Genomic DNA, 17268 nt, shown 5'->3' with positions numbered 1-17268 from the left:
GAGGACTGAAAAGATAAACAGTGGCTAGATCATAAAGTGCCTTGTGCACCCAATTAAGGAGTTTAGATTTTATCGTGAATGTAATGAGGAGCCCTTCAAATGGGTATGCCCAAGAGATAATTGAATTTAAAAGTCCAGAGGGATAGGAGGAACATCAGGAAGACATCGTCACAGAAGCCAAGGAAAGAAGATCTGACTAGAAGGAGGAAATATAGTCAACAGTGTCAGATGTTACTGAGAGATAAAAGTGACATTTGGCTGCAGTATCCAGGAACTCTTGAGCAGTTTCATTGGAGTAGTGGATGTGGAAGGAAAGTAAAGAAGTGGAGAAAGGGCACAGCAAGATGCTTTTCCATCATCATTGTCACCGTTATCATCATCACTAGAAAATGAGCATCAAGCATCTTATCTACCAGAGAGAGAGAGTGATGGAGAGAATGAGACACCCCCTGAGGGAATGGGAACATATCTGGGAAAGTAGACCATAAATATAAAACAGAAGGCAGTAACACAAGCTAGAAGACATGCAAAGGGCAAAACGAGCTGTACAGACCAATCAGGTTTAGTGAGACCTGAACAGACCCCGGAAAGAAAAGAAGGAATTAGATGGCAGCTGCAACGGAAGGTTTTTTAAGTGGTGAGTGCAGCTGGAGTTCTGTATTCTGTGTTATGCCTCCTTATCACAGTCCAGTCTGTTTTTGAGTACCCATCAAATGGAAATAGTAGAAAACATCATGAAGTAAAATGTGTGTTTTTAACCTGCCTATGACTTCTGTTTAAATTTTTCGATCTTTTTTGGAAAATTTAAGTCACAGGCTGACTGTCATAATTTCAAGAAATCTTTATTTTTAAAATCTGGACACAGAAACTAAGGAACAGATATCACAAATATAGCAAGTCAGAAATGCTCATAAATTCTATATGGCTGAGGTCCTTGAGAAATTTTGCACATCCAGTGCTGGACATCTGTGGAATTTTAGCATAGTATCTTTTACATCTGTGTTATCTCCACATGACATCTTTTCCCTGATAATCCATAGAGACTCATGCTCATGTGTAATACCTCAGCCATTTATGATTCTGAGGGTGGTTTTTCTCAACAAAGATGGCTTGAACTGTAGTTCCGTAAGGCACTTCAATACTATAAAAATCTGCTGTGTAAACTTTGTGACGGAAGGAAAGCATTGGTCCTCTTTCACTTTGGCTGTTTCCCTTGTTGGTTTAATAAATGTTTTTTGGACACTTGTTGTCGGCAAGATAATTGCATTGAGTGTACTCTAAGTCACACCCTCTGCCCTAAGGAGCCTATAGTATTTTATGGGAAATAAAACTTGTGTAATTTATAGAAGTTACAGATTTCTAAAGTATAGTGCTGGGAAAGCTTAGAATATTAAATATGTTCAATTAAAACTTTTTGAGCTCCATCTTTTCCAAAAAAATTTTGATCCATAATCCTGTTTATATTTTACCACTAGTACACATTGCTGTTTGTACTTGTTAGAGAAAGGAGCTAAATAAGTTGTCCACATTTCAAGAAGTTTTCTGTTAAAGAAGAAAACAGACTCATCGTCATCCAAATATATTTTAATTCTGACCAGGGTGCTGAACATGCTGTACAAATGAGAAACGAGGTCCATACTTCTTCAAAGTGTTTTCTCAGTGCACAGTCTTGTTTTATTTGCACCAAATGTCTGTGTAGTGGCAGAAGTTACAATATGTATTTTCCAAATGACAGTTAAAACATGAAAGATGGTCTCCTGCCCTGACCGGTTTGGCTCAGTGGATAGAGCGTTGGCCTGTGGACTGCAGGGTCCCAGGTTCGATTCCGATCAAGGACATGTACCTTGGTTGCGGGCACATCCCCAGTAGGAGGTGTGCAGGAGGCAGCTGATGGATGTTTCTCTCCCATCAATGTTTCTTACTCTCTATCCCTCTCCCTTCCTCTCTGTAAAAAATCAATAAAATATATTTTTTTTAAAAAGAAAGAAAGATGGCCTCCTGCTCCTTAGGGCACATTAGAGACCATTTCTGTAGCTGGTTATCTTACCTAAGACAACGAGACAGTGTCACTTTAGACCAGTGGTTCTCAACCTTCCTAATGCCGCGACCCTTTAATACAACTCCTCATGTTGTGGTGACCCCCCAGCATAACATTATTTTCGTTGCTACTTCATAACTGTAATTTTGCTATTGTTATGAATCGTAATGTAAATATCTGATATGCAGGATGTATTTTCATTGTTACAAATTGAACATAATTAAAGCATAGTGATTAATCACAAAAACAATATGTAATTATATATGTGTTTTCCGATGGTCTTAGGCGACCTCTGTAAAAGGGTCGTTCGACCTCCAAAGGGGTCGTGACCCACAGGTTGAGAACCGCTGCTTTAGACAGTTCTGACAATGAGGGAGAGTCATAAGTTCATTTACTTACTAGAATGAAGAACATTGAATTTGCTAACACAAGAGGTCATGAGTGACTTCAGTAAGAACATTTTTATTTCAATGGAAAAGCAACCTCATCACCTAATAATGGCTACATTACTTGCCTAAATTTTCTATCTGGCAACTGGTGACAGGGTTTACTGCTTAGCAAATACGGCCATCCTTGGTGCTCTCTGCTCCTGGAATACCATTTCCCTACAGATGGGTCCTCACTAATATTTTTTTGAGTGAAGGACAACAGATAAATTATAGGCCTGCTACACTGTTTTGTTTTAATTGAGGTGAAATTTACATAACATAAAAAACCTTTTTAAAGTTAAGGATTCAGTGGTATTTGGTACATTCACAATGTTGAGCAACCACCACATCTGTCTGGTTCCAAAACATTTTTATCACTCATAAAGGTAACCCCGTACCCGTTAAACAGGTCTTTCCCATCTCCCTGCTGCCATGTTTTATAAACCTTTAATTTTATCATACACACAAATATGCACATACACACTATACACTTATCTATCTATCTATCATCTATCTATCTATCTATCTATCTATCTATCTATCTATCTATCTATCTATCTATCTAGGATTCGGAGAAAAGCCCAGATCTACTTGGAGATTAAAATGTTCCAGGCAGACAACCTAATGTGCCCTCACTATGTAATCAAAGAATTATATACAGGCATGAGCAAAAGTAGGTTTACAGTGATAACAAAAAAATAAATGCAGTCTATAATAATTCAAGCGTAATATGCTAATTAGACCGGACAGCCGAACGACCTTCCGGATGTCCTTTGGACAACCTTCTGGACAAAGCCTGGGCTGCGAGGGCTGAGTCCCTTGCATGAATTTCATGCATTGGGCCTCTAGTAATTAATAAGTAATAATGGAAGAATAAACTGTTTTGTATACTCACAACTGTAAACCTACTTTGCCCCACCCATGTATTTAATGGGTGTTTCTCCACCAGAAAAAAGAAAACACCTCCTCCTCCTTTTTAACCTTTCTGTATATTTCTGTTAAGTTCTCACTTCATACTAGTTTTCACGGGGAAAAGGGCATCAATTCTGTGCCTTTATTATGTAAAACTTCTGTATTTCTTTTCATGTAAAAACATTTTCTCATTAATTTCATCAACATTAAGAATTTAAACTGCTTCCCTTATCTTAATGTTAAGCAATCATCTGGATTTTTCATTTCTATTTTAGACATTCAGAATTCTTGAACAAAGTAATTTAGTTATCAGAGATTTCATTTCTTGGAAATAAATTACATTCTTACTGTAATTTTTATTGTTAAATTACTGTTGTTCATATTTACTTACACTCTTATTATTCCAGAACAATAATAGAGGTGGCAGATCTTTAAACTGTATATCTTTAAAATTAAGAAGTTTTAAAGTGAAAAAATGTCTGAAATTTAAATATTAGAGAAAGTCAACATAATTATATTTTAAATGTGCCTGAAGATATGAGCTATTTCTGTTAGAATATTGTTGCCCTTTTTTATTTTCTCACCTCCTTTGAGAGGGTTTACAAAAAATAACTATCCTAATGGGTTATTTCTTTTGCATAAAGAAAAAGTTATATTTATTTTGTCTAAACATACAAAATGTTTCTTCTGACATTTTCTAGTTGCTAGTTATACATCTGAAATCTCTCAACTAGCCAGTAATGAAAATTCTGGACTCTTAATTTGTTTTTAAATGTACCCAAGCACCTGGCCTTGTGCTAGCTAGAAGCTCTGCTATGAGTTAAGCCAGTGAAATATTGCTGGCTCATTTCACCTAAAAGTTTGCCCTGGATATGGGGGAGGAGCAGGTATTTGAATGGATATTAGATAGATAAATGGTTGATTGGATGTAGATGTTGACAATTTGCATACTTTTTTTTTCACTTCAATCTGTGCCACAGAGTCATACATTTGGTAATTATTTCATGCTTTTGTTTTTAGTTGAAAGTAGTTAGAGCCATATGTTTTGACAAAGAAAGATAATTTGTACGTTTTTTTGGCTTTATGAAAGGGAGAATGGGTAATAATTTTACAGTGTACCATGGCAGTGATTCCTGTTCAAAACTTCACCAGATTGGAAACTCACTGTTCATAACAATCCTCTTGGTAAGCAGAAGATGAAGGCATATGTATGAAGCACTCTGAATTAAGTTGGATGCTTCAAAGTACAGCGTAGAATTCATCCATAACTATACTTAGCATGGGTAGGTCTCATTTACTAATATGGAAATTTGATCTCCAGATTCCTAGGTGGTCTGGAAGGGCATTCTGGTCAGGTGCTAACAACTCTGACCTGGGATTCGGGGTGAAAAGACCTGGGTTCTGACCTGCTCTGCTGCCCTCATAGAGCCATGTGACCCCTGGGGAAGGAAGGCACCTACTCTCCTCAGCTTCTGTTTCCTAGTGCAGAACAGGGGTGAGAGGGTTGATCCCTTATCAGTGGTTCTCAACCTTCTGGCCCTTTAAATACAGGTCCTCATGTTGTGACCCCACCATAAAATTATTTTCGTTGCTACTTCATACTGTAATGTTGCTACTGTTAGGAATCATAATGTAAATATCTGATATGCAGGATGGTCTTAGGTAATCCCTGTGAAAGGGTTGTTCGACCGCCAAAGGGGTCGCAACCCACAGGTTGAGAACCGCTGCTTTAGATAATCTTTCTCGAACTGATTACTAAGTAAGATAATGGATTCGGACAGATTTTATAATTTAAAATACTGTAAAGGTAGGAACTTTTAATAATGATTAATCAGAAAATTTCAGCAAATTTCCTTGTATACAATTAAGTTCGTAAGTTCGAGGCCAAAGAAGGTATCCAGTGAAGTATGTATTCCCTTTTGTGAATGTTTGAGTATTCCTCTTGTCTTGTCAATCTCTGTTAGAATCTCGTCTCACTCTCTTTTCATTCTTGCTTGGGTCTTTGCTCTTGAAAGTGTGTCTCTCTGCTTTTATCTCACACAATTTTCTTCCTAATCATTCTTGCTTCCTGGGGAGGAATGTGTACTTAGGAAGGATGGCTCTCTGGCCATCCCTGGTGATTATATACAAACACAGCAGTAAAGACACTCAGGATTGGAGGGCTAGGAGTGACACATTAAGGGCAGTACATGGTCAGACTCTAAAGAAATCAGCATTTTTGTTTGGTTCTGCTTCCCCTTCTTATAAAGCCTTCACCATACCCTCCCGCTTTCTCCTTTTTCCTCTCATTCTTCAAAATTAATAATTGAGAAAAGATCTAAGACTTCGTCACATGGAAGTGTAGTAACTGCTAACTGGAGCAGCATTTCTATTTCCCAAGACGGGGGATGATTGGAGATGTGTTGACAACCGCATTTGTGACCATGGAATTTTTCTGGGGATACGAGCTTTTGCCCCTTATAGTGACGTACACTAAGTTCTGCAGTAATTTACTTCTTTCAGTGGTGTCCAGACTTATTAGAGCTCAGATCCCTGTGTAAAAGACACACCTAGTAACATCCAGTAGAGGATGTTAGCACTAGACTTCAGGCATCAACCTTTAGACTTGGGTTCAAAGAGAAAAGGGTGGGGAATGGTACTCTGAGAAATCTTCAGTGTGGACTATTATTCATAATTGCCTTCACCTTCCAAAGAGGCTTAGCCTTAAAACACATTGAGAAGTGAAAAGCACTAGAATGAATCTGTTTTGTCAGACACAATGAATGTTTATCTTTCTCCAGTGTGATGTTATTCTTACTTTGACGTGTATCTTGTGTGTGATGTGTTTATTCATTCATTCTATGTGCACTTAGAACTACTTGAGCCTGTGCTTTGCCAGGTACTGCACACGCACACACACACACACACACACACAGTGCACCTGCACATTTTTTCATCACACTGTTTTTAAGCTTATTGTTTCTTTGATTGACTCTCTTACCAGGCCTTCTTAAGTATTGACTAGAGTACATGAGAAACAGTGATGATTAGCACTGGAATAAACCTAAAATTAAATCTTTTTTATTATAACATCTTAGAATGTGTTGTCACCTGAAAGACATGCTGCCCTCAATTAATTAATGAAAAAAAAAATGCCTGCAAAGGTCACAGAGCTATTTATTGGCAGTATAATCAACACTGTTTTTATGTTCCAACACTTCCTAATAAGCAGTAATTGTTATCTAAAAAAAAAGCAAACAATTGGTAGCCAAAGAGGCAGAAGTAGTACTGAGATGGGAGATGATCCATTAGAAAAATGGACAATCATGAATTTGATGTGTAGCTGTAAATAAAGATATAAATAATGTACCTCATCTGTTTATGACTTAAGATAACTAGAGATAATAATTAATTGAAATAATAAGTCATGTTCTCCTTACTATTACCTTTAATTGCTGATGAACATTTAATAAATAAAAGCTCGGAAACAATTGGGGTGTTAGAATATATTAAAGAGTTGTGATGTGCTTATTATCCAGTCCTTTATCTGTGCCAATCCTGAATCTGGTGATGAAGCCAATTCTCACATGAATAAGTAACAAAAAGAATGTAACCAGGAAGAAGTCAGGTTTCACCTGAACCACATTTTATGCAATTAAGTATTTCAAAGAGCTCTTTAGCCAGGTGTAATTTGATCAGCTGAAAGCATCCTCAGCCATGGCCAAGTACTCAAAATGTTAGCAGTGGACATTCCTGGGATATGCCACGTTGAAAGTAATAGCAAACATACAGTCTGCTCAGGAAGAGCCAAGAGCACGAGAAATGCAGGTGTAAAAATAAAAAGAACTATTTGTAGCCAGAGGCGAGTACACATTAGACAGGACTATATTCACACTTCACGTGAATGCTTTAAATAATATGGTACTTTTTATCAATTTAGTGTCTTTGTATTTCACCACTAAACCCAGGTGTACCGCTCAACAGATTCCTTAACCTCTCTGTCTTCAGTACCTTTTAATAGGAGTACTAATTCTTGCTGAATCTTTGCTCAGCTTTGTGTCTGGAAGACAGATGGACGATCCTCCTTGCAGGAGGACACAGGAAGTTCCTTCGTGCTTTCCTGGTTGGGATCACCCAGAGTCCTCTTCTGGGAGAACAGTGTTCCCAGGCCCTGGACTGCAGAATGGCCAGGAAGTGTAGGGGACCCAGGACTCTACGAAGCTGGGTTCTGGTAGGCCTCCATGATTACCCTAAAAAGAAAGAAGCCTTAACTATCAAGAGGAAATGTGGTAGACTGGTGGTCAAAAGACATGATTTTGAATTCCAGTTTTTCCACGTAACTAGCTGTATGACTTTGAGCAAGGTAACTTCTCTGTGCCTCAAATTCCTTATTTGTGAATTTGATCTGATAATAAATAGGATTAGTGTAAAGACAAAGTGATTATATGCACACTTTTGCTGGAATAGTGTCTAGCATATCGTAAGTAAACTGTTAGTATTTTTATCATTGTCATCATTTTGTCATGCCAACTGTGACAAGCGCTTGGGGCTGGCAGGCATTGGGACTAGGTCCTTTTCCAGATCTGGCGAGCGCTAAGCTGTGATTCCATAATAAATTACTTCTTTTCTTTGTTCCTAATTGCTAACTTCTTGCATACATTACTGAGATGGTTGTAGGATAATATGTGAAAACAACTAAAAAATCACGAAACGCTTTAGGTCTGCGATATAATTTGAGTGAGCCTCTGTAGATTTAAATCCCTATAGTATTGTTATGCAATTATTAGTAATTCTGCCTGTGTGTGTGTGTGTGTGTTTTTAATTGAAGCAGGATTTTTTTCTTCCTTGTAAATTTCTAGACATGTCAAAGGCTACATGGACTCCTGTTTGTTTTTTTTTTAGAGTTTGAAATTTGATTTAGAGTTTTGAAAAATACACCGCAGCTAGCTATATTTAAGAAGAAAAAAAACCACACCTAAGAATATCCTTGCCTTTTTAATTGAAGACAAGAAGAACACGATAGAGCTGCCTGGCCGTAACGAACACAGGAGGCACACACTTAATGGGTCGGGCTCACTTTGTTACAGCAGCTCCACTGAGCCTGTGTGGGCTGGGGGGCTGGCAGAGAAGTGCCTGGGCCCAGTCTGCCCATCGTGTGTGCTTACACAGCTCCAGATGTCGCGGAACATTCAGGTCCCTGCTTCTCCTCCCTGTTGCTTTCTTTTGGGTCTTTTTTATATCTTTCAGTTATATAATTTGATCAGTAAATATATGAACAAATAAGGGGATGGAAATTGTTACCATTTTACTACTTCTTAACACAGAAAAGGAAATTTGGTGCCTGAGAAGGATAAAACTCTAGGCTCTAATTCATTGATTGGATTTAGCTTCAGATTTAATTTACTCATTAATAGATCATGGAAACTCAACTGGTATTTAGAAGGGTAGAAAAATTATATGTGATATTTGTGATGGGAAATATGGATATACATGTTTAAAGTAACTTGTAGTCTAAATATATTACATATTTGAGGAATTTATTTTATGGAGATTATACACATATTCACTTTCATATATGTTTGCAATATATGTTAGAGTGAAAACAGGTCATTATTTGTTAGCACAAATAAAATATGAGTATCATATACATGAATGGTAGATTTTACACATTTTTTATAATTGTGAAAAAAATAAGACTAGCAATAAAGACAGTTTGAGGGGCAAAACTCTTCCTACTAGATTTATTTTAGGAAACTTAAACTATTTGGTTAATTCCTATGAAAGCCTATACTGATTTTTTTAAATATATTTTATTGATTTTTTTACAGAGAGGAAGGGAGAGGGATAGAGAGTTAGAAACATCGGTGAGAGAGAAACATCAGTCAGCTGCCTCCTGCACACTCCCCACTGGGGATGTGCCCGCAACCAAGGTACATGCCCTTGACCGGAATCGAACCTGGGACCCTTGAGTCCGCAGGCCGATGCTGTATCCACTGAGCCAAACCAGTTAGGGCAGCCTATACTGATTTAAATGGTAATAAAAGCTTCACAAATAAAAGCTTATACCCCCAAATTTTCCATTTATAATTAAATATCTCTCTTGTCAATATACTGCACACATTTATGTGTTATCTCTAAACAGATTCCCTATTTATGCGATAATCAAACCAGCCTTTAACCATCACTTGGAAATGAAGTGTAGGATCACTTTCCACTAGTAAATATTTCTTGACTTGGTATTTATACTGAGAATATATCAGGTGAATAATTTTTATTTCTGTAGTTTGTCTGTTTTATGCTCTTAGGTTGTATATTGCCTTATGTCACTATTATAAGCCCTTGAGTGTTACTCATTTTGCCTTTAAACTGTATAAGAACATATTTCAACTGTTACTTGAACCTGTTTATCAACCTTTCATGCCATTTTACTGTTCATTAGAATACTTAAGTTATAAAACTAAAAAAGACTTTTGGAAGGAGAGTGTCAAGAGGACTGCACAAGAAATCGGGAGCCTGGGCACTGTCTAGGCCCCTGGGTAACTCCTTTAGTGTCTTCTTTTTGCTCATTTGTAAAATGAAGTTGAACTTATTTGAGCTTTAAACATATCATGCCAAGAGGCAGGACAGTGGGTAGCAGGTGGAAGGAGAAAGGATCAGCTGTAAAGAAGTGATACAAAAAGATTTAAAAAGAAAAAGTAATAAAAACAAAGAAAGAGTAGAATGGAGGGAATCAATTACCAATTTTGTGAACACATAAGATCAGAAAGTGTTAAACATCAGTTCAAGCTTTATTGTCCTGCCATTCAATAATGTCAACATTTATTACACACCAGTTATATACTAGGTACTAGGGATAGGTACGTAGAAATTTGCCTCTCTCTCTAGTCCACCAGAAGAGTTCTTGCTTTTGTAGCCTAAAGGGAACAGGAGGTCTTAAACAAGCTGGCATTGTTGCAAATAGATGCTGTAATGGAGGGTGATGTGCATGCCCAGTAGGTCTCTTCACAGACAAGCATGTCTCTAGACCAGCACTTCCAATAAACTTGCTGCCATGGTCGAAAGTTCTGTGTTGGTGATGTACAGTGTGATGGCCAATGGCCATATGTGGCAGCTGAGCATTTGAAATGTGGCTACTGTGACCGAGGGACTAATTATGTTAGTTTATTTAATTTTAATTCAGCTTAATTCAAATAACCACCTATTACTAATGGCTACTATATTGAACAGCTCCATTCTAGACATGTTAAAAATAGCTATAAGCAATAAGCACTTACAACAAGATATAAATAATACTATCATTTATGGAGTGACTACAATATGTTAGTACTAATGCTGAATAGATATTGTCTCTGATCCTCACAATAAGAATAGGATAGCCTCATTTGACAAAGGAAACTTGAGGCTCTGAGAGATAAATTGCTTTGTTTTGTCCTCACAACTAATTGGGAAAGCTGGAATTTGAAAAGAGTTGATCTGGTTCCAGAGTTGGGTAATTTCTCTTATCCTGCCAAACCTGTTTCTGTATTACCGAGAGACTGTCTCTTTTAAGTACATCTTCCCCTCGCTTTATGGGTCAGCTAGCAATATACTAGTATCTTTAACTTGGTCACATAGACCAATTACAGTGTCCATTTACGTCTTCTATACTGGAGGGATCACTGCCCTGGGCCGTTCTTTTCTCTTATTGTGACCCACGTCCTTCAAACAGTATTGTAAGAGTTGAGGGTCCAATCCAGTTAGTTGCCTGAGTAGTGTGAGCTGATCATCTAAGAACTTTTCCCCATTAGATGCTAGGAAGCTTTAAGGTTATGCCCGGTCCGAAAACATCAGGCACACACTACAAACTCTTGGCATCTGAGTGTTTAACTGCCACACTTCAGAATATTTGTGAAATCTCCCACGGTCTGAGCTGCTAAGCGAGCCTCGCTGGCACTTGGGAGTCTGAGGCATAATTCTGCTTTGCTCTTTTCTATTCACCCTGGAGCATATAGCCACTTTTTAAGGGTCTGAAAGTTTTGATCACACTGTCTTAGTTACTCTGAACTTTGGAAATTATATGTTCTCTTTGAAAATGATATGTTCATACATGTGCAGAATCTCAAAGGGGTAGTAATGTTAAGGAATGTTAAAGGAGTACTGTGTAATTCACTGTCTATCACCCATTATACATGAGCTGTAGCCACTTTACTTGATCTCCTCAGTTTAGCTTCCCATTTCAGGAGGCAAATACCATGAACATATTCTAGTTTCACTCTGAATATACCATATCATATCTTATTTTCTTAAAGGTAATTATGAGACCCCCACAATAATATTTCTACAAACTATGGCCAAATAAGCCTTGTATTGATAATTATAAATTTCAATTTATAAAAAGTAGGAGCTGCTACTCCCTTCATTTTTTATTTTTTATTTTTTGCTTAGTTTTTTTTATTTTCTAATAGGCAGAGGTTCTAGTTTAAAAGCACGTGTCATATTATTGTTTCTTTGATGGCTGCACAAAGGATAATCAGGACCATTGGATGGGACAGCTAATGTACAATAGTAATACTTCTACGGGTGCAACAAAAAGTAAATATGAAAACATTCATTGTTTTTATCAGTTCAGGGTTTAATCTTATCTAGAGAGCTTTGTTAAACTCAGGATTTTTATATTCATGGTTTTTATTTAAATTCAGGATTGTAAGGAAAAGATGTAGTGTTTACTTTGAATATTAACTGTACTTTGCTATTAGTGTTCCATGAAGCTTTTATTCAACAAATTGTTCTTTAAAAGGCTGTCGCCTATAAGCTATGGCCCAGTCTCCCCATTCCCAATTTTGCCACAAAAATTTTTCACTTCTTCAGTCACTCTTATGGGAGGAATCGGAATGCCAAAAGTCACCTTGATCTAAGCTACCATATCAGAGAAAAACTAAATGTAGATTTTTGTTTCCCTTTAGACTTTCCTCATGTTTCACTCATGGAGAGTCACTTCAGTACATTGAACTAGAGTTTGGGATTTTAATTCTATTTTTCATTGTACTGATTTTCTGGTGTTAGTCATTAAAAATGATTCCAACTATTTGATGTTTGTTATTGTTTTGTTAAGTAAAAAGTTATCTTATTTAACAAATGTGCACATCATTTTTCTATTTGCATAGAATAGTAATAATTAAAATTAAATGACATGAGTTTTTCTTAATGAATTTAGTATCTCTATTGAACACCTTATTGAAACCTGTCCTCTGAAGCCTTTTGGTTGAGAAATTGGCAAAATAGTTGACTAAACTAAAAATAATGAAGCAGCTCACTGATCATCTAGGTTGTTAAAGATGAAAACATGAAGGATAACTGGAGTATGAACATTATGGTCACTCTGTTTTCACCAATATTATCTGATACCTCCGTCTCTATTTTTAAAGAAAGTAACCTTTAAAGAGTGGAAAATAAAGAGCAGATGATAGCGGTGCAGCTTGATCAAGTCACATATTGTTAGCAGCTGCTTTGATCATTTCTTTATTAAATTTTCTTATAGTTAAAATAAATAATTTTTATTTCTTCTTTTAAAAGTATACATTCTGTGTGATATTTATTTGAAAAAACAAATAGATAGAGCATTTATAACTTTTGCAGTGACAAGGATGAAGTTTGTAAATGACATTATACCTGATCTTTACATTATGATGTAAAGAAAATTTATAAAATATGCAGAAATTTCCTTTTTTTTTAAAGCCATTAAACAATGGTTCATTTCTTGTTAACAAAGATTTCTGTCTTGTCCTAAGAGTCGTCATTTGGCTACAGCACTAGAAAAACAAATTGGATGGTATAAGATGCCCTAAGAACTTTTTAAATCACATCGATATTCTTTTTCATGCAGGTAGCGTTTATTAATTTGGAGTAAATGATCTTACCCACAGATCTTTAAGCGTGATCATAGTTGGTAATCAACGTAACTTCCTTATACATGAACAAAATTACCAAAGTTTTGACCTTATTTCACAAAAGAAACAACAAATAATTCCATACAAATTAGGAGGGAAAAATTAACCTTCTTAGGAGCAATCAAATGATGTTGATATAATAATATACTAGTAGATGTTTAAGGATAATGTAGTGAAATATATAATTAAAACTCAACTATTATCTTAAAGTGAGTTATTTCCATTATTTTAAAATATGGTTTAGTAATGAGTTAGAGTTTATTTTCAGTTTTATAGTAAATATATTAATTTCTGAAATTTGGTGATAACACGTAGTACTATATATTAACACTGGCTGGCCAAATAGCTGTCAGGCTAATGGCCTGAAGGTAGATATATTATAGTCATATTATGCTCATACTCTTCTTGGAATGAGATGATCTAAATTCCAATTTCCCCCTTTTCTAGAAGGTAATGTTTTCTTTTATCTTTTTACCCAACATTTAAGACCTTCTCCGAATACATTTAGGAGCATTTTGAAACTGTTAATTGTATAGTTCTCAAGAAAATACTGGGTTTTGCTTTGCAGAACTGAGAGTATTAATTTGTTTGGGGATTCCTGGCTTAAGTTTTATTTTTTGTCCCTTAAATATATTTGAAAAAAATTCCCCCCTTATTGTAAGGCCTTTGAAAATAGAAGCCAATAGCTATTTATACATTTAAAATATGAAGAACATTTAAAAAGAAAATGAAATATAGCCTGTGAAATATATGGCTTCTCTCCCACCATGATGCAGGAAAAATCCTTGTTTTCTAAATTGCACATGGGTTTTTCTGGTTTGTTTTTGTTTTGTTCAATCTCCAGGACCTCCCAATTTTCAAGGGCACTGTGGGGCATATGTAGCATTTATTTGATGTATGTATGTGTATGCATATTTTTCCACATCTGTCTCTGTGGACCTATCCTTTGTGAAATTCTAAACCTTATATTAATACTTAGTTTGTGATTCATGGTGTTCTGAGAACAATTATATAATTTATCGTAGGGTGTTTATTTGATGTGTGCTGTAAAAAAGGGGGGGAGTTATTTTATTTCATTTTTTTGGTAACCCTGCCGTTGCCTTTTTATTGGTGAATTTCTCTTTCTTGTACTGTGACCTGTGAGTCTCACATGGGCTCACTGCCAATTCTGTGAGCGCTGCTGCTTCAAAATGGAGGAGGAAGGTTTCCGTTTCCTCAGGAGGACAACAGTGCTCAGTCCCCCACCATCTGGAGAGAGGAACTTCTGGAGAAAACGAAAATGGGGATTTAAAAAATTATATTTAGCAAAAAAGGCAAGGGGAAAATCAATTACAGTTAAACTGTACCTTATGAATCTATGCCTTTCCAGTATGCTGTCGTCTTTAAGGGAAATCTAAAGAGAAAAATACACTGGTTATTTTTATAAAGACCCAGTTCCCCAGATCTCATGAGTATTAGTAAACAAATGTAAGCAAATTGGGATTTCGGCACACTTTTTAAGTTAACTGCACTCAGAAATATAGTAAGAACTATAAAGGAGGGCTACCCCCTTCTTTGCACACTGATCGTTGGTGGTCTATGTAGACCTGGCTCTTAGTGGCCTTGTTCATGCATCTCTGCGAAAAGCTGGCACTATAGGAATAATATTCCAAGACATATTTGTCACTTTCTTTGGTTTGAATAGTGTATTTGTTTTCTCTTTCTCTCTCACAAGTGAAAATTTTAATTAAAAGGTAGAGTAAAAGGGGAGAAGCTTTGTAAGTTATATAAATGTCTAACCACTATGCTGTACACCTGAAACTAATAGCATATTGAATGCCAACTGTAATAGAAAAGTTAAAATTTTTTAAAATGGGAGAAGCTTGGTGCATGTCTTTCTGTTTTACCTTTCATGTACTCTTGGGCCACCTATGCTTTTAAAAAGAAAGATATTTAAACTCCCACGATCACCGTATTGGTATTATATAACATATTTATAACTAGACATATTCTTGCCTGTGACTTGAAAATATCACACCAAGTCTCCCATTCACACAAATGTACTGAGTATTTGGGGGCAAGGGGTTGTCTTCTGTTTTTCTAAAAGGAGAAGTGTTTCTAGGCTTTTATCGATTGAGAATGCACATGGTAGACATTTAATGGTAGACATTTAGCACTGTGTGCCTGCTTCTTATATCATTGTGGACCTTGAACACTTTGGTCAATGCAGCCAGCCAAACTAAATGGCCTCTCCTTCCTCAGGTTTATGCTCCATCAGCAAGCACTGCCGACTACAATAGGGACTCGCCAGGCTACCCTTCCTCGAAACCAGCAGCCAGCACTTTCCCTAGCTCCTTCTTCATGCAAGGTAAGCTGTCTCTTCTCTTAACCAGAAATCACTGCGAAGTGTCTTCCTGGGTCTTGTCATGCCATGTATGAGGCAAGTGACTGCTGAACTGATACCCAAGAAGTGGAATAGTAGACAAGTATAGAATACTGACAGTCATGCATTCCTTACAAATAAATAAACGACTTAAAACTTACTAACACCTGTTTTTTTAAATGAAAGCCCCTGCAGCAACAATGAGTTCAGCTTAGGCTGGTTTGCTTTACTAAGAACCGATGTCTTGGAGGATGGTCTTCCATGACTAATCATTTCAGCATCTTCACCCTCAAGAAGAGTGTGCATATATGTTTTGAAGTGTTTGGACTCAGTGTATATTTTGAGCATCCTGGATTTAACATACCAGGGGACAACTTGTTATTATAAATAACTTTATATTAAAATTTTAGCCACGTATTGTTTCATAGGTAAGAACAAGCATCTCATTTGGATCAATGAAGTGACCTATCTGAAAACTGGAATATCATTTCATCACAGCCAAAGCTTTATTCAGCTTGCTAATTGATGTAGGTCAAGACACCCAGTTTTCTTCCCCGACAAATGCAGAATATTATAGCTTTGTGGTTGAAAAAACATATTTATTTTTCTAACTGGCCAGTGTCTTTGACTAAATTACCATGGATGTGTGGTCCCTGAGTTTATAGTCTTGCCATTGATAGCACAGCCCCTGTCTGCTGCTTGAAAAAAGACCAAGATGGTTGAAATGACAGCAGCTGCTGTAAACATAGAGTTTGGAGGATGCAGCTAAGCTCCATTCCTGATGTGTCTGTGACACTTACTGTCAGAACGCAATGATCATATTACCAAGTTAACACTCTGAAATTCAGGTATGGGATTGACCGAGATCCCCCGTACGCAGAGCTTTAACTCTTTCTGCCAGGCCGTGGAAGCCTTGTTTGAGTGTGTCTTTGGCAAGTGCCACGAGATGCCCTTACTTGCGCTACTCTAGGAAGGGCCATGTCACAGCAAGGGGTGCCTGCTTAGGGCTGCAGGTGCCAGGGGAGCAGCCTGGTGTCTCGCTTAGATTACAGTGGACACACTCAAAATCATTCTGATTAAAATGGATTTATTTTCTTTCCCTTCAGAGTGTTAGCTCTTTTAGGTTATTAGCTCACTTGTAAAATTCCATGGAAAATCTATAAAATTGAATTGAATGGGTCCCTCAGGAATAGAGAGAATTTGTTCCATGCATAATGGAGCTCATGTTCACAGGGACCCTTTATCTTTGTGACCTGTCCTAGGTGTAACTCTCATAGGAACACCCCAGGGCATGTCACTTGGGTGTGTTCTGTGCCATTACAAAAGGCTCCTCCCCTTCAGCTAGGAAGCAGCCATATCCACATGGTCATCAGCACCTTCTTTTGCGGCTAGTTGTGCTGCGGCGCTGACAAAGATTGTCAGCTCAAGGATTCGTCACTAAAAGCAGATTTTCATGGAGAAAATTGACAGAAGGATAGATTTCTTCTGCCTGCCTTCACAAAGGTGGCTTGCTTAAACTGCACACTGCAAAGGAGATGGGGTAGTTTAAAACAATAGGTTCTTCTCCCTGCAGACCATGCAGGGTATGGGAAACAAATTTTCTTTTCTGCATATGAATACTCA

General features: G+C 37.0%; 1 protein-coding gene across 22 annotated transcripts in view; it reads left to right on the top strand.

Moving 5' to 3' along the window:
• Positions 1–17268, top strand: part of TCF4 (transcription factor 4) — a 345768-nt gene that overhangs the window by 275045 nt on the left and 53455 nt on the right. For all 22 annotated transcript variants that reach the window (XM_059706172.1, XM_059706150.1, XM_059706160.1 and 19 more), the window contains one exon: positions 15525–15630. In XM_059706172.1, the coding sequence (XP_059562155.1) occupies positions 15525–15630 (106 nt within the window). The remainder of the gene's footprint in view (positions 1–15524; positions 15631–17268) is intronic.

The sequence above is a fragment of the Myotis daubentonii genome, chromosome 8 (genome assembly GCF_963259705.1).
Source record: "Myotis daubentonii chromosome 8, mMyoDau2.1, whole genome shotgun sequence".
Lineage (NCBI taxonomy): Eukaryota > Metazoa > Chordata > Mammalia > Chiroptera > Vespertilionidae > Myotis > Myotis daubentonii.
The sequence above is the reverse complement of the archived record's forward strand: the minus strand, read 5'-3'. Positions and strand labels throughout refer to the sequence as shown.